At 36.0% G+C, this 18696-nt stretch overlaps 1 protein-coding gene across 1 annotated transcript in view; it reads left to right on the top strand.

Annotated features, from left to right (window-relative positions):
• The window catches only part of SPTLC2 (serine palmitoyltransferase long chain base subunit 2), a 153174-nt gene that overhangs the window by 122922 nt on the left and 11556 nt on the right, over window positions 1-18696 (top strand). Inside the window, exon 10 of the mRNA XM_001373962.5 lies at window positions 17616-17751. Within this exon, the coding sequence (XP_001373999.2) occupies window positions 17616-17751 (136 nt within the window). The remainder of the gene's footprint in view (window positions 1-17615; window positions 17752-18696) is intronic.

An 18696-nucleotide genomic window follows, 5' to 3' on the forward strand; every position in this document is an offset into this window, starting at 1 on the left:
CTAGATATTACTAACATTTCCAGATTAGTGGATGATATTCATTACTAGTTAGGTACACATAATAGTATAATGAGTAGATGGATTAGAAACTCAATCTCAACTCAGTTTCTTTCTTTCTCTCTTTTAATTTTAGCTATGTGACCCTGGGCATTTTACTTAACCTCTGTTTGCCTCAGTTTCCTCATCTGCAAAATGGGACAAAAATAACACCTCCCTTCCAGGGTTGTTGTGAATATCAAATGAGATAATAATGATAAAGTGCTTAGCACTTGCCTGGCACATAGTAAGCACTATATAAATGTTAGCTACTATTATAGACACAACCAAGCTGAGAATTTGTTTTGCTAGACTATGTATATTATGATGGTTTTATTTTTATTTTTCAATAGTTCATTTGTGGGGAGGGGTTAGGAAACGTGGTAGAGAGAGATAATAAAACGCAAAAAAAAATTCCCAAAATCCAAGGACTCAATTAACATCATTCTCTGGGGATTTTGAGCATGGGACAAATAGTTTCACATGTCCCAAATGCACTGTTGTATTCATGGTACAATAATATTTAATAATAACATTTTCATAGCACATTCAGGTTTATGAAAATGCTTTTTCCATAATATAGGTAGCATAAATATTGTTTTCATTTTTTCTGGAGGGAATTTTTAAAAATCTATTTCCTTATTTACCTATAAGTTTTTTTAATATATGCTTTTCAAAAATATAAGATCCAAATTGTCTCCCTTCTTCCCCTCCCTTTTATTCTCCGTTTACACAAAAATTAAGCATAGAGGAGTAAACTGATACTCCTTCTGGATTTCAGACTGCTTAGGTAGAACTCAAACTCAAATCTTGTCACAAATTATAGAAAATTTATTATCATATACATAACATGTATCTCTATGTAATATATAATTGTAAGAAATTTTTGTTTTCTTAAATAAGTCAGGGAATTCAGGAATATAAGGTAGTAGAAGAAAAAATCATCTAGAATTTCTGGGAAAACTAAAAAAAGAGTTCAGTGAAAAATAAGTTGAGACCAACAGCTTACACCAATAACACAATTCTCAAAGGGAGATAACAGTTTTTAAAAAGTAAGATCATTACAAAGCTAGAGGAGAATGAAAGAAAGTACTTCTCAGATGTTTGATTAGGAGAAGAAATTAGTAACCAAACAAGAGACAGTTGACAATCACAAAAAGAAAAGGTAGCTATTTTCAAACATTTATAACATTTTTTTATGAATAAAATAATCAACTAGAAAAAATTAAGATATTGTTAAGTTGGAGGGAGTGATTGCATCAAATATCTAAACCTGATATCCAAGGCATTTCATGAATTGTTTTAAATATCTAAGATCAAGGTCCATTCCCAAGTAAATAAGGGATCAAAGGATAGGAACAATTTTCAAAAAGAATTACAAAACATCCCAACCATATGAAAAGAAAAAGTTCCAACTACTAATAATACAGTAAGGAGGAAGGGAGAAAATCGTAAGAACAATAGATGTTTCCGTAATTACATGTCTTCTTTTTTTAAATTTTATTTATTTATTTTTTTAATTTTAAACATTATTTTATTTGGTCATTTCCAAACATCATTCACTGGAAACAAAGATCATGTTCTTTTCCTCCCTGCCCCCCCTCCCACCACCTTTCCCTCTCCCATAGCCGATGCACGATTCCACTGGTTATCACATGTGTTCTTGACTCGAACCCATTTCCCTGTTGTTGGTATTTGCATTAGAGTGTTTATTTAGAGTCTCTCCTCAGTCATATGCCCTCAACCCCTGTAGTCAAGCAGTTGCTTTTCATCGGTATTTTTACTCCCACAGTTTATCTTCTGCTTGTGGATAGTGTTTTTTAGATCCCTGCAGATTGTTCAGGGACATTGCATTGCCACTAATGGAGAAGTCCATTACCTTCGATTGTACCACAATGTATCAGTCTCTCTGTACAGTGTTTTCCTGGTTCTGCTCCTTTCGCCCTGCATCACTTCCTGGAGGTTGTTCCAGTCTCCATGAAATTCCTCTACTTTATTATTCCTTTTAGCACAATAGTATTCCAACACCAACATATACCACAATTTGTTCAGCTATTCCCCAATTGATGGGCATCCCCTCGTTTTCCAATTTTTGGCCACCACAAAGAGCGCAGCTATAAATGTTCTTGTACAAGTCTTTTTCCCCATTATCTCTTTGGGGTACAAACCCAGCAGTGCTATAGCTGGATCAAAGGGCAGATAGTCTTTTATCACCCTTTGGGCATAGTTCCAAATTGCCCTCCAGAATGGTTGTATCAATTCACAACTCCACCAGCAATGAATTAGTGTCCCCACTTTGCCACATCCCCTCCAGCATTCATTACTTTCCATAGCTGTCATGTTAGCCAATCTGCTAGGTGTGAGGTGATACCTCAGAGTTGTTTTGATTTGCATCTCTCTGATTATAAGAGATGTAGAGCACTTTTTTATGTGCTTATTAATAGTTTTGATTTCTTTGGCTGAGAACTTCCTGTTCATGTCCCTTGCCCATTTATCGATTGGAGAATGGCTTGATTTTTTGTACAATTGATTTAGTTCTTTATAAATTTGAGTAATTAAATCTTTGTCAGAGATATTTATGAAGATTGTTTCCCAATTTGTTGCTACCCTTCTGATTTTGGTTACATTGGTTTTGTTTGTACAAAAACTTATTTGATGTATTCCAGATTATTTATTTTGCATTTTGTAACTCTTTCTAAGTCTTGCTTGGTTTTGAAGTCTTTCCCTTCCCAAAGGCCTGACATGTATGCTATTTTGTGTTCACCTAATTTTCTTATAGTTTCCTTCTTTATGTTCAATTCATTCACCCATTTTGAATTTATCTTGGTGTAAGGAGTGAGGTGTTGATCAATTCCTAATCTTTCCCACACTGTCTTCCAATTTTCCTAGTGTTTTTATCGAATAGTGGATTTTTGTCCCAAAAGCTGGGATCTTTGGGTTTATCGTATACTGTCTTGCTGAGGTCGCTTGCCCCCATTCTGTTCCACTGATCCTCCTTTCTGTCTCTTAGCCAGTACGAAATTCTTTAAGTCTAGTTTTAGTTGTGTGGAGAGTGTTTTGTAGTTGTGTTCATATAGTTACTGTGTTTGTCTCGGGAGATAACATTCCTAGGTATTTTATTTTGTCTAAGGTGATTTTGAATGGGATTTCTCTTTCTAGTTTTTGCTGCTGAGCTGTGTTGGAGATATATAGAAATGCTGATGACTTATGCGGGTTTATTTTGTATCCTGCAACTTTGCTAAAGTTGTTGATTATTTCAATTAGCTTTTTGGTTGAATCTCTAGGATTCTTTAAGTACACCATCATGTCATCTGCAAAGAGCGAGAACTTGGTCTCCTCCTTGCCTATTATGATGCCTTCAATTTCTTTTTCTTTAATTGCTACTGCTAGTGTTTCTAGTACAATGTCAAATAGCAGAGGTGATAATGGGCATCCTTATTTCACTCCTGATCTTATTGGGAATGCATCTAGTTTATCCCCATTGCAGATGATATTAGCTGATGATTTTAGATATATACTGTTTATTATTTTTAGTAACAATCCTTCTATTCCTGTGCTTTCTGGTGTTTTTAATAGGAATGGATGTTGTATTTTATCAAAGGCTTTTTCTGCATCTATTGAGATAATCATGTGGTTCTTGTTGGTTTGCTTGTTGATGTGGTCAATTATGTAGATGGTTTTCCTAATATTGAACCAGCCCTGCATCCCTGGTATAAATCCTACTTGATCATGGTGGATGACCCTTCTGATCACTTGCTAGAGTCTTTTTGCTAGTATCCTATTTAAGATTTTTGCATCTATATTCCTTAGGGAGATTGGTCTATAATTTTCTTTCTCTGTTTTTGGCCTGCCTGGTTTTGGAATCAGTACCATGTTTGTGTCATAAAAGGAGTTTGGTAGAACTCCCTCTTTGCTTATTATGTCAAATAGTTTGTATAGTATTGGGATTAACTGTTCTCTGAATGTTTGATAGAATTCACTTGTGAATCCGTCGGGCCCTGGGGATTTTTTCTTAGGAAGTTCTTTGATGGCCTGTTGGATTTCATTTTCTAACATGGGATTATTTAAGAAATCTATTTCTTCTTCTGTTAATCTAGGCAGTTTGTATTTTTGTATATATTCATCCATATCACCTAAATTGGTGTATTTATTGCCATATAATTGGGCAAAGTAATTTTTAATGATTGCCTTAATTTCTTCTTCATCAGAGGTGATGTCCCCCTTTTCATCTTTGATGCTATTAATTTGCTTTTCTTCCTTCCTTTTTTAATTAGATTGACCAGTACTTTGTCTATTTTGTTTGTTTTTTCAAAGTACCAGTTTCTTGCCTTATTTATTAAATCAATGGTTCTATCACTTTCAATTTTATTAATTTCTCCCTTAATTTTTAGGATTTCTAGTTTGGTTTTCTGCTGGGGGGTTTTAATTTGGTCGTTTTTGAGTTTTTTTATTTGTATTTCCAATTGATTGATCTCTGCTCTCCCTAGTTTGTTGATTTATGCCCTCAGGGATATGAATTTACCTTTGATTACCACTTTGGCTGCATCCCAAATTGTTTGAAGGGATGTCTCGTCATTGTCATTTTCCTCGATGAAATTGTTAATTGTTTCTATGATTTCTTCTCTAACTAAATGATTTTGGAGTATCATATTGTTTAATTTCCAATTAGTTTTTGATTTGATTTTCCATGTACCATTACTGAACATTATTTTTATTGCCTTGTGATCTGAAAAGGCTGCATTTATTATTTCTGCTTTTCTCCATTTGTATGCCATGTTTCTGTGACCTAGTGTATGGTCAATCTTTGTGAATGTGCCATGTGGTGCTGAGAAGAAGGTGTATTCCTTTTCGTCCCTATTTATTTTTCTCCATATGTCTATTAATTCTAATTTTTCTAAGATTTCGTTTACTTCTTTTACCTCTTTCTTATTTATTTTTTGATTTGATTCATCTAAATTTGATAATGGTTGGTTCAAGTCTCCCACTAATATAGTTTTACTCTATTTCTTCCTTCAATTCTCCTAGTTTCTCCATTAGAAATTTGGGTGCTATGTTATTTGGTGTATATATGTTGATTAGTGATATTTCCTCATTATCTAAAGTCCCTTTTAACAGAATGTAATTACCTTCCCTATCCCTTTTAATCAGTTCTATTTTTGCTTTGGCTTTATCAGATATCATGATTGCAACTCCTGCCTTCTTTCTGTCAGTTGAGGCCCAGAAGGTCTTACTCCATCCTTTAATTCTGACCTTGTGGGTGTCAACCTGCCTCATGTGTGTTTCTTGAAGACAACATATGGTAGGGTTTTGGATTCTAATCCATTCTGCTATTCTTCTACGTTTTATGGTTGAGTTCATCCCATTCACGTTCAAAGTTATGATTGTCACTTGTGGACTCCCTGGCATTTTGATATCCTTCCCTAATTCTAACCTTTCTTCTTCAGCTCTAACTTTTTAATACAGTGATTTATTTTAAATCAGTCCCCCTTGTCCCCTCCCTTGATATATTTCCCTTTCTAGCCCCTCCCTTTTTGTTCCCTCTCCCATCCCCTCTTCTTCCCTCCCTTTTTTATGTTCCCTCCGCCTCTACCCCCCCTTGGTTTTCCCTTCTCCCTACCCTCGTTGGGTAAGATAGAATTCAAGATCCCAATGGATCTGGATGTTCTTCCCTCTTAGAGTTGATTTCCCTGAGAGTAAGGTTTAAGTAAAAACTCTCTTCCTCTCCTTCTTATAGGAGTTTTCTTCCCCTCCCCTTCCCGTGTGAATCTTTGCGTGAGAAAGATTATTCTATTTGGTCTTTCTTTTCCCCCTATTTACACATTACATTTTCCCCACATATTAATATACATAGATAGATATAAATATAGTCCTTATAGAAGAGAGTTTGAATAAAAGAAAAAGATAACATTTTTCTCCTTTTCCCTTTCCTTCATATTTACCTTTTCAGGTATTCCATGCTCTTTTTTTTTCAATATTAAACACAAAGCTCTGGTCTTTTCCTTGCAAAAACTTGGAAATATTCTATTTTGTTGAATGCCCATACTTTCCCTTCGAAGTATATAGTCAGTTTTGATGGGTAGCTGATACTTGGTTGAAGGCCCAGCTCTCTTGCCTTTCTGAAAATCATGTTCCATGCCTTATGGTCATTCAGAGTGGAACTTATAAGGTCTTGTGTGACCCTGATTGGCATTCCTTTATATCTAAATTGTCTTTTTCTGGCTTCTTGTAAGATTTTTTCTTTTGCTTGAAAGCTTTGGAATTTGGCAATTACATTCCTGGGAGTTGTCTTTTGGGGATTTAGTGTAGAGGGTGTTCTGTGAGCTCTTTCAGTGGCTGTATTGCCCCCTTGTTCTAGAATCTCTGGGCAATTTTCTTTGATTATCTCTTGTATTACGATGTCGAGTTTGCTGTTTATTTCTGGTTTTTCTGGTAGTCCAATTATTCTTAAATTGTCTCTTCTCCCTCTATTTTCCAAGTCTATGACCTTAGCGGTGAGATATTTTATGTTCTTTTCTAATTTCTTGGTCTTTTGGCTTTGCTTTATTAATTCTTGCTCGTTTTCTTCCAGTTGGCTGATTCTGACTTTTTTTTTAAATATATTTTATTTGATCATTTCCAAGCATTATTCGTTAAAGACATAGATCATTTTCTTTTCCTCCCCCCACCCCTCATAGCCGACGTGTAAGTCCACTGGGCATTAGATGTTTTCTTGATTTGAACCCATTGCTTTGTTGATAGTATTTGCATTAGAGTGTTCATTTAGAGTCTCTCCTCTGTCATGTCCCCTCAACCTCTGTATTCAGGCAGTTGCTCTTCCTCGGTGTTTCCACTCCCATAGTTTATCCTTTGCTTATGAATGGTGTTTTTTTCTCCTGGATCCCTGCAAATTGTTCAGGGACATTACACCACCATTTATGGAGAAGTCCATTACGTTCGATTATACCACAGTGTATTAGTCTCTGTGTACAATGTTCTCCTGGTTCTGCTCCTCTCGCTTGCCTTACTCTCACGCTCTGAGCCTGGCTTTGCACTGAGGCCTGCACTCTGAGGGGGGAGGGGCCGTGGTTTCCCGGAGCTCAGAGGGCTCCTGAAAGGATTAACTTCCCAGGGGTTGGATTTGGTGTGTCTTAAAGCAGGGACCTTCCCTGAGACTGGGATGGAAGGATCCAGCCAGGGGGCTACAGGCTCCCCCCCCCCCCTTTCTGTTTCCCTGCTATCTGGCTGCCCCCACGATTGGCTCAGGTTGTTTTCCGGGTGCGGCCTTCAGAATAGTTGGCCCTGGGGTCCTTTTGCTGGCTCTTAGGTTCCCACTGCTGCCTCGGACTCGGCGCTCTGGGTTGGGGGGGATGGGTCCTGGGACCTTCCTTCTGCCTATCCCTTAGATCCGAGTGATCTTGGGTTCTGGCTTTTGGGGATTGTACCTTTTGATCCAGGTCCAGGAGAAGGGTTCCTGGGATCTATCCTGTTGTTTGTTTTGAATTTCGGTGTCCTAGGAGCATACAGTTTGAGATCGGTAAGGAAGGGGTTTCCGGAGATTTGAACTTTAGCTCTCTCTAAGCCACCATCTTGACTGGAACTCTGGAAGGGTAGTTTTTAAAAAGAACTTTCTTTTGTTAACTAAAGAATTGGCTTTAGTGGTCCTTTCAACTATTGTAAAGGAAATATGAACTGAAAATTCATTCAAAATAGCGAGGATGATATATTCTGCAAACAACTTAAATTTGTTTTAAAAGGATGAGTTGAATTTAGCATTGTAAAGAGTTGTATGAAAAGTCTTCAAGATACCTGATCTCCAATTTCAAAAAGATCAAAAAAAGCATCTTATAAACAAAAGACTCAGATTTACAATTTCTCCCCAGTTTTTAGTTTTTTTCCATTTTTAGTAATTTTCAAAATGAACACCACAAAAATGAAATCTGTTCCTGTTTTATCTGTGCAGAAGAAATAAAATGTTAGGGGAAAGCAAGTAGCTTTTAAAATGTATAAAAATAGAGCCCTTTATGTACTGCCATGTCTGTATCTCAGCTGAGCAACCTGACTTGGAGAAGCAAGGAAATGGAGGTGATGTGTGAAAATATTCACACTCAATTACTTGATATGCCAAGAAAACACTGAATATGTCTTTGAACCATATAGTAAAACATTGTGACAAGCATTTGTAGCATAGTTTTTGATGGTGTAATTACAATAAAAAGATTGCTTTTTCTCTATTTTCTCCATTCTTGTGAGCTTGCAGTTGTGTTCAAATAAACCTGTAGTTTTATGTCTTCATAATTTATGTAGACAAAGATTTTCTGATTCTGTTTTAATGAAACTGTATATATAACTGGAGCTAACTAGTTGTCCTTTTTTTTTTTAAGAATTTATTTAGATCATAAGTTCCTCTGGATTATCCTGGGTCAATGAATACATTGCTGCTAGTAGAAAAGTCTATTACATTCAAGTGTGCCATAATATACCAGACTCTATGTACAATGTCCTCCTGGTTCTGCTCCTTTCACTCTGCATCAACTCCTAGAGGTCACTCCAATTCACATAGAAGCCCTCCAGTTGGCAATTTGGAACTATGCTCAAAGGATATTAAAAGACTGTCTGCCCTTTGATCCAGCCATAGCACTTCTGGGTTTCTACCGCAAAGAGACAATAAGGAAAAAGACATGTACAAGAATATTCATAGCTGCACTCTTTGTGGTGGCAAAAAATTGGAAAATGAGAGGATGCCCTTCAATTGGGGAATGGCTGAACAAATTGTGGTATCTATTGGTGATGGAATACTATTGTGCTCAAAGAAATAATAAAGTGGAGGAATTCCATGTGAACTGGAACAACCTCCAGGAATTGATGCAGAGTGAGAGGAGCAGAACCAGGAGAACATTGTACACAGAGACTGATACACTGTGGTACAATCGAATGTAATGGACTTCTCCATTAGTGGCTATGCAGTGATCCTGAACAACTCAGAGGGATTTATGAGAAAGAACACTATCCAATGTGGGAGTAGAAACACAGAAGAAAAACAACTGCTTGATTACATGGGTCGATGGGATATGATTGGGGATGTAGACTCTAAATGATCATCCTAGTGAAAACATCAACAACATGAAAAAAGTTTTTGACCAAAGACACATGTAAAACCCAGTGTAATTACGAGCTGGTTATGGGGAGGGGTGAGGAGAGGGGAGGAAAAGTATATGATTCTTGTAACCCAGGAATAATATTCTAAATTGACCGATTAAATAAAACTTAAAAAAAAAAAGTCCTCCAGTTCATTATTCCTTGGACACCCTGTCATCTAATTTTTTTGCCACCATGAGGAGTGCAGTGATAAATATCCTTGTACAAGTCTCTTTCCCCATTATCTCTTTAGGGTACAAACCCAACAGTGGAACAGCTGGGTCAAAGGCTTCTTCCAAAGCCCTTTGGGCATTGGAGCTAACTAGATTTAATGTTTGTCCAATTCTGTGGGACTGTATATAGTAATTAAGGTGATTCCCAAGTGAGGGAACTCAAGTGTCACCAGTTGCCTACTTTCGGACTGGTACTTTTGAGGGGGAACAAATCAGCAAAAAAAGAATGTACTTTAGTTGACTTTTAGATTGAGTTAGCCAAATTCACTTAATTAGAAACTACATGTTGGAGGGGGTAACAGTGATTTCTAACCCTTCTTCCCCCCCCTCCCCCCCAGGCAGATTATATCAGCTCATCCAGGAAATCTGTAAAGATTAGTAGCTGTGCAGTAGAGTGTAAAGTGAATTAGGGGATTAACTCTAACTGTGCATCATTTGTATAAATGTCATTGGTAGCTCGGAATATTTCAATCAACACCTGAAATGTTATTTTTGAGGTTCCAGACTGGTACATTTTATTGGCTGTGATGCAAGGCGCACAAGAGAAAACAATTTAGTATTTTAACCATAATTACTTAAATGGGAAATTGCATTAAAATTTAAACAGGTTTAAATTTAATAAAATTTAAATATGTCAAAAACACGTGTTTTTGAAAAGCAAAGTTTTAGTAATTTGTACTACGAATAGTTAAGACTAAATGTTTGGCACTTTTATGTCCTTACCCTACCCCAAACTTTTAATCAGTGCATAAACTTCAAAGAACTTTCCATGGGAAATAGCTATGACCTTTTCTGTGCAGGATGACTCATGCCATTAGGTTAAGGTGAAGGATTATTGATAAACTTTTCCCTTATATGACTATGAAATAGAAAAAACTAATATAACTGGAAATCTTCAACTCTTATTCAACTTGGAAATTTAGTAACTAAAATTAGACACAAATCACCAAAATCTAATCAAAATCTAAAAAAGAACCATATTATTAATATTAAATCAATAAGTCAATATAAAAAGTAATGCTAAGACTACCAATCTTGGGTAATAATTTAAGATCCTACGGTTTTAGAAGACAGTCAGAGTTGGAAGAGACCCCAAAAATCATCTAGTCTAATCACCTTCATTTTTAAAATGAGGAAACTAAAATTCTGAGTAGGGTGACTTCCCTAAAGTTATTTGGGCAGCAAGTGGCAGAGCTAGAATCTTAACCCAAATCTTCAAAGTCTAGCATTCTTTTTATTACACTGGGCTAGCTTCTTAGAAAATAGGTGGCATATTTTTATTCTGCCCAATTGTTTGAAATCTTTCCTCATTTTTAAATTGACACCACAATTTGATTCTTCTTTATTCTCAGTTTCTTTCTCACCTTTTAGTTTTTGTTGTAAATCAGAGAAATGGAAAGCCAGATACTATTGTAAACTGCCTTGAATTCTCTTGATGAAAAATATTCGTGCCAATGAGGTGTCTCAGTATATAGAGCTCCAGGCCTGGAGTCAGGAGGACCTAGGTTTAAATCTTACTTTAGACACTTTCTAACTGTGCCCATGGGTGAGACATTTGACCCCATTTGCCTATACCTTGCCTTTCTGTCTTAGAGTTGTTACTAAACAGAAAATAAAAGAGTGGAAGTAGGGTAGGAAGGAAGAAAAAAGAAAACAAGAGAATAGGGTTCATGTGCCTTAGCAATACCCCTCACTCCTGTGAATCATTAACATGGGGACAGCTAGGTGGTTCAGTGGACAGAGAGCCAGACCTGGAGATGAGAGGACCTTGGCAAGTCACTTAACCCCAATTGCCTCACCTTTACTGCTGCTCTTCCACCTTGGAACTGATTCTTAGTAATGATTCTTTTAAATTAAAAAAAAAAAAGGATTCATACATAGTCTATAGTCTTCCTACTTTCAAAAATGGATTTGAATAATTTTTTTTCACCAAAAAATAGTGATTTGCTGTTAAAATTGGTCATTAAGTAGTTTTTCTCTTATATTTTAAGTCTGATATTTTAGGTAGATAGGTGGTACAGTGGATAGAGTGCTGGGCCTGGAGTCAGAAAGTTGTTGTTCAGTTGTGTCCATCTCTGTGTGACCCCATTTGGCGTTTTCTTGGCAAAAATACAGGAATAGTTTACTATTTGACAAATGAAATTGAAGCAAAAAAGGATTAAGTGACTTGCCCATAGTCACACAGCCAGTAAGTGTCTAAGGTTACACAGTCTCAGGAAAATGAGTCAGGAAGCTCACCTATAGCCTCAGACTCTAGCTTTGTCAATTAATAGCCCCTCTCTCCTGGAGTTTGTGAGAATAAAAAGAGATAATAATCGTAAAGAGTTTACTACAGTGCCTGGCACCTAGTAAGGACTATATAAATGTTAGTTGCTAGTGATAGTAGTGGGGGAGGTGGAAAAGGGGAGTAGTAGTGATACATGCATAATACAGTAACTGGGACATAGAAGGTCATAATAATTATTCCCTTCTCTCCCTAAATTAAACTTTCAGCGCTTTCATAGCATGTTGTACAGTTGTGGACTTTTTGTAGAAGACTTATATAGAAGAGACTCTTATGCTTTCTGAAAGCAAGCCATATTATGCCAAGTTCTATAGACATGCAGGTAGTTGGTTTTTTGTTGTTGTTGTTTTTTTTTAAACTTTAGTCATATGTCTTAGAATCAATACTGTGTATTGGTTCCAAGAAAGAAGAGCAATAAAGTCTAGGCAGTGGAGGTCAAATGACTTGCTTAGGGTCACACAGGTAGGAAGTGTCTGGAGCCAAATTTGATCTCAGGACCTCCCATCTCTAGGTCTGGCTCTCAATCCACTGAGCCACCTGGCTTCTTTTGATGCAGGTAGTTTTCAAGGGACCCTCATTTTTCTAATTATGTTCACTCCATTCTTATATCTCCAGCTACTTAATACATATCTCAAAGCTAGGTGTCCTGTTGATATCTTGATATGTTGATTCAGCATTGCCAAAACAAAACTCATGATCTTTTTCCCTAAAATTCTTCTTTTCCTGTTAAAGGCTCCACAATCCTTTTAATCCCTGAGGGTCTGTAATGAGGTGTCATCCTTAGCTCCTCTCTTGTCATCCTCAACATCCTCGTCTCTCACTCCCTATATTCAATCTTGTTGCCCAGACCTTTTGATTTTACCTTTGGAACATCTCTCCCCTCTGCTAGCTTTCCTCTTTTGATGTAGCCTCTACCCTGGTGCAGGCCCTCTTTTCCTCCCTCCTGGAGTATTGCAGTTACCTACTAATTGGTCTGCACAAAATTTTCCCCACCCTAGTCCATCCTCTACTCAGCTGCTAAAGTAATTTTCCTCTAAAGTACAGTCTGTCATACCATCTTCCTCTCAGTAAACTTCAGTGGCTTCTTGTCACTTAGTGCTTCAAATAAAAAAACTTCTCTAATATTTAAAGCCCTTCAAAACTTGGGTTCTACTCCCACCCCTCTCTCTAGTCTTCTTACACTCATAACCACCCATCCCTTGTACTTCTCAATCCAGTGGCACTTTGTTGTCAATTAAACAAGATGTTCCAGGCATTTTAACTGACTATCTCCCATGTCTAGGGTGTCCTCCCTCCTCATCCTGGCTTCCTGGGCTCCTTATCTTCCTTCTAGTCCCAGCCAAAATCCTGCCTTCTACAGGAAACCTTTCCCAGGCTCTCAATTCTAGTTCCTTCCTTCTGTTAATTATTTCCAATTTATCTTCACATAGCTTGTGTGTGTGTGTGTGTGTGTGTGTGTGTGTGTGTGTGTGTGTGTGTGTTTACATGTCTCTCCATTAAATTGTGAGCTCATTGAGGGCAGAGACCCCTTTGCTTTATTTTCTTTGTATCTCTACTGTTTGTCATAATGTCTGGTGCATTTAGTAGGCACTTAATAAATGTTTATTGACTGAACAAGTTAAATCAAATGTGGTATAAAAGCTCATTATAAGAACATCTCAGAAGAGTTTAATATGACAAATAAATAATCAAGTTTAATTCATTGTAATTTCTAAACAATTTAATTGAATTGTGGTGTTATTTTTGCTGAATACTTTTTATGGATCATCCCAGTATAATTAAATAAACCCTTGAAAATAATCATTTATGCTTGATAAATAGGAAAAAAATTTTTGATGTCTTAATTTTCCTACCAATTCTCCCTATAGAAAAGACAAATCTTTTTGAGAACTGATTCTTCTTTATTTTTTAATTAATAAAGCTAAATTAAACAATTTGTTCTCTAGTGAAAATCCATAATAAGAAATGTCTCAAACAGGGCAACTTCATAAGGATGATGCATCCAAAATAGAATTATTTCAAAATAAGAGAACTAGTATTTGAATCTAGATTCTGCTACTTTGGCCCTCAGTTTCCTCATCTGTAAAATGAAGGGGTTGAACCAAAGCAGAGATCCTTAACTTTTTTGTCTTGTGGACCCTTTTAAAAAATTTAATTTTCCCAATTACCTGTAATAACAATTTTCAAGATATGTTTTTTGATATTATAAGATCCATATTGTTTCCCTCCCTACCTCCTTGAGATGGTAAGCAATTTTAAATAAACTATACATGTATTATTATCTCGTGGACTTTTTTTTTTAACAATTTAGTAAAACCTATCGACTAGTCTTATGTTTATGAATACATAAAATATGTAGAATAGCAAGGGAAATCATTATTTTTTTAAATTCATAGTCTTAATGAACCCTTGGATTAGATGTTTCCTAAGGTTTAGTATAGTTTTAGATTGATACATTTTATGCAGAAAACTTTATAATTGAGTTAATAAATTGGAGCAGAAAGTACTGATTCTCTTCAGCTTAATAGAATCTGATTTTAAATAAAGTTTAGTCTAGAGTCGAGTGAATTTCTTTATTGTTGAAGACTCAATGATACTTCAGGCAAATTGAGTAATACTTAACCTCGAAAATGAAAATAATTTTGTATTTTGTTGGTTTCCCATAGATTTTACTTAGCTATAATATTTAGCTCCATTTCCTGACCAAGATTTTCTTTTTCTGTGTGTTGCTTAGAAGTAATAGCTGGAGGCCACAGCAAATATGAATGTGGTAGGATCAGGTTGGAAAAAAGCCAGACAGGAAGAACCTGAGGAATTATCTGACTGGGAGGGAGGCATTTAGTAGAGAATAACACTTTGCTACAGTCAACCTTTTTTGAAACATGCTTGCTATTAAAATGCACTTTTTAATCATTGTTCTATAAAGACAAAAAGTATCATCTCGGAGAAAGGAAGACCAGTTAAGAAGCTGTTGAAATGGTCTGAGTGAGAGGTGAAATGTGGTTAGCTACGTGAGTAGTTAGAATGCAACAGATAGGAAGATAGAATCAACAAAATCATATCATGTTTGGTTATGGGAGGTAAGTGGAAAGAAAGAATGAAAATTGAAAGGTGACTTCTAGGTAGTGAAATCTGGTTTCTATCCTTGACAGAAATGCAGGCATTATGAGGAGGGTTGGGTTTAGAAGGAAAGATTCTGAGTTCTGATGTATTTGAAATACTTATATGACATCTATATAGAGTTGTCCAACAGACAGCTGGAAATAGGGGGTCTAAAACTGAGAAGAAGAATGAAAATCTATTTAGATTGGTGAGTTATCTGTATACCTGTATATCTGTATAAGATACCTGAGCTAACAAAATCACTAAAAGAGAGCAGCATTTGTTCTTGGTGCCATGCATATGAAATGAATTACCAAACAGGACTTCTCATCTAGGAACTGACAAAGACATATCAGCAATGCAGAGGTTAGTCAGTCAACAAGCATTTATTAAGGGTCTACAAGGTTTGTAGACACCACACTAGGGTACTGGGGATATAAAGACAAAAATGAAACAATCATTGCCCTTAGGAAGTTCATGCTCTACAGGGGGAGACAATATGTACAAAATAAATGCAAGGTCAAATTGGTGTGGGAGGTGGGAGGAGATATAGCTGCAGGGATCAGGAAAGGTTTCATTTAGAAGATGTTATTTTTGCAAAATTTGAGGGAAACAAAGTATTCTACAAGCATTCTAGGCATGTGGACCAGTCAATGCAAAGACTCAGAGACAGGCAAGGGGGGAAAACCCATAAATTTGTCTGAGCTGTAGAGTGCAGAAAGGGGAGTTATTTTTAATGAAGATAAATTTGGGCCAGATTGTGAAATGCTTTTAAAAACTAAACAATAGAGCTTAAGCTTGATGTTAAAGGCAGTAGAGAAGCATTGGTGTTTGGTGTTTGAATAAGGAGGTGACATGGTCAGATCTGCTCTTTAAGAAAATTAGTTTGGCTCTGAGAGTAGAGAGAAAGGCATAGATAAATAGATATTAGAGGTCTTGTGAAGGTAAAAACAAAAATATTTGGCAACTGATTAAAATTGAAGGGCAAGGAACTGTAGAGGAATTATGCCAGGGATGTAATCTTGGGAAACTAAAACAGATGATAGTGGCCTTTATAGAAATGAAGAACTAAATTAGAAGGGGGAATTTGGGGAGGGAAAAATAATGATTTCAGTTTTAAACATGGTTCAGTGTGAGATGCATAAGAACCTTCAGTTTCAAATATCTGATAAAACTAGAACTGGATATATGGATTTGGGAGGCATCCAAGTCAAATCAACAAGCATTCATTAAGTATTTTCTATGCCCCAGACACTCTGTGCTAATACCTGAGAATACTAAAATGCAGGAAGACCATGATTGCCCTTAAGCTTGTAGTCTAATGGGAAAAGGGTATTCAAGGGGTGAGAATAAATATGAGAACATAGAAGTTTAAGTAAACTCATGGAAACTGATGACATCACCAATGAGAGAGTATAGATTGAAAACAGATGACTTGGGAAGAACCTTGGGAAATATCTTGGGAATGATACGAAAGATAAGCTAGTATAGGAGGCTAAAAGGAGTAATTATACAGGTAGGAGGAGAACCAAAAGAGACAGTAGTCCTATGAAAACTTAAGAGAGTATCCAGGAGGAAAGGCAAGGCATAGCCATGTGTTAAGTGCTTCTGAAAGGTATTAAAAAAGGGGGGGGGATACGAACTTCAAAAGAATCAGTAGATACAGCAATTAAGATTGGTCATTAATAATTGTAGAAAGAGCAGTTTCAGGAGCAGCTAGGAGGCTCAGAGGGATAGAAAGTCAGGCCTGGAGACAGAGAACCTGAGTTCAAGTTTTAGAAAAGAAAGAGTAGACATTAAATTAATTAAATTAATTTATTAAACATTAGTATTAAACATAAGTAAAAATTAAATTAATTAATTTGATAAACATTGAATAAAAGAGTAAACACCAGTTGAGTAATGAGGTTGGAAGACAAATTACAAAGGATTTAGAAGAGGAAGTTGGAGACAATGAGTGTAGATAGCTTTTTCTGGGGGTGGGGGGATAACTGTAAAAAGGAGAGATATGGATAACTTGAGAGAAAGATTCTAGTGAGAATTTTCTACTGGGTTCAGGAAATTTGGGCATGTTTGTAGGCAAAAAGGAAAGAACTAGTTGATAGGACAAATTAGAGAGAAGGGATCCTGGGGGCAATCTGCCAAAGAAGAAGATACAGAGCCATATTAATGTAAAGACGTGCAAAATGTTTTCTATATATTGAATACAGATAATGGACTGTTTGGGGAGCTGAAAAATTAAAATGAATCATTGGTTTGATTATTATCTGTAGAAGAAATTGCCATATCACTGTGAATTTTTTTCGATTAATCAAAAGAACTCATATTAGCCCAAATTATTCCAGTGTATTCCTGCACTTACTATTCTTTGTAAACTCTTCATTCTTGAGTCAGTCAGTAAACATTTATTAAACATTTACTGTATGCCAGGAATGATGCTAAATGCTTATGTGCTAAAAAAAAAAAACTACATCATTTCTAGAAGACCAACTGAATTGTGTTCTATCCATAAATACTACAGTGACATCTGCATTGTGCTATAATGTTTGCAAAGAACTTTACATTCATCATTTAAGCCTCACAACACTCATGTGAGGTAGGTGCTTTAGGTATGACAATTTCCTTTTACAGGTGAGAAGAAAAAAGGCTTAAAAAGTTAGGTAGTGATTTATTCATGATCTTAGAGGCAGGATTGAAACCCAATTCTCCCTACTCCAAAGGTCAGTATTCTGTCTACTGACACTGGTAGACTGATTCTGAATCAAATCCAAAGGAAGATAACACTATTTCGAGAGATGTTCCTTGGCCTATTGATAATTTTGATATTTTTTCCCAATGCTTTCCAGGCAAAGAGTGTGTGCAACAGCTAGCTGAAAACACTCGGTATTTCAGAAGGCGATTGAAGGAGATGGGCTTCATCATCTATGGAAATGAAGATTCCCCTGTGGTGCCTTTGATGCTGTACATGCCAGCTAAAATTGGGTGAGTTCTAGAGCAGCCTGTTGAAAAGGCCCTTTCTGAACTCCAAGCAGCTAGTATGAAAATATTTATTATAGTATTGTGGCATATATGCTGTTTTGGAAAATTCTTTTATTTTCTTTGTGAACAAAGGTAAAATACTTTCCTAAAGATTTTACAAACTTAATAGATTGAGAGATGCCATATTAATAATTTATTCAGCAAGCAATTAGATTGCTTTATTTATTTATAGGACTGCAGGAAAGAACTCTGAACTTGAAATGAGATCTAGGTACAAAACCTTTCCTCTGCCATTTACTAGCCATAGGCAGCATGGTCAGTATTTTATTTCTCTGAACCTCAGTTTACTCCTTTTTAAAGTGGTGATTATCATATTCATATTATCCACCCCCAGAATTGTTGCTTAAGCACTTTACAAATCTCTGCAGCTAGCAAATGTGATTTCCATAATTACTAGAAGACTTTTTAAAGTGGACTTATTATAGAGATCCAAGGCATAGAAAGCTCTTGAGTCATCTAGCCCATCTGCTTGTCTTCAAATAGAATTATATCTAAATTATTCAAAAAAGATACATAAAATTATATTCATTATCAAGCCTTTATTTACATAAAGAAAAACAATGAAGCTCTAGAATTAAATAAAGAGATGGATTTAGGGTAATATGTTAAGCAAAATAAAATACTTGACCTTAATGTAATAGTGAGCTTCTCACTATTTTTTACTCCTATTACAGAGTATTGACTTTGCAAAAGCTAGAGAAGAATAGATATGGTCTAGAGAAAACCCTTTGCTAGCACTGCCATGAAAAGAGTAATAAAGAACAAAATCTTTTCATTCTAAAGAAGTAGTTTGATTTTTTTTTTATCACTGTGCTCCATCAACATGCATGAACAAAAGAAAAGGGGACAGCTTCATTAACTAAACACCAAAATTCCCATGGATATTGG

The sequence above is a fragment of the Monodelphis domestica genome, chromosome 1, assembly GCF_027887165.1.
Source record: "Monodelphis domestica isolate mMonDom1 chromosome 1, mMonDom1.pri, whole genome shotgun sequence".
Classification (NCBI taxonomy): domain Eukaryota; kingdom Metazoa; phylum Chordata; class Mammalia; order Didelphimorphia; family Didelphidae; genus Monodelphis; species Monodelphis domestica.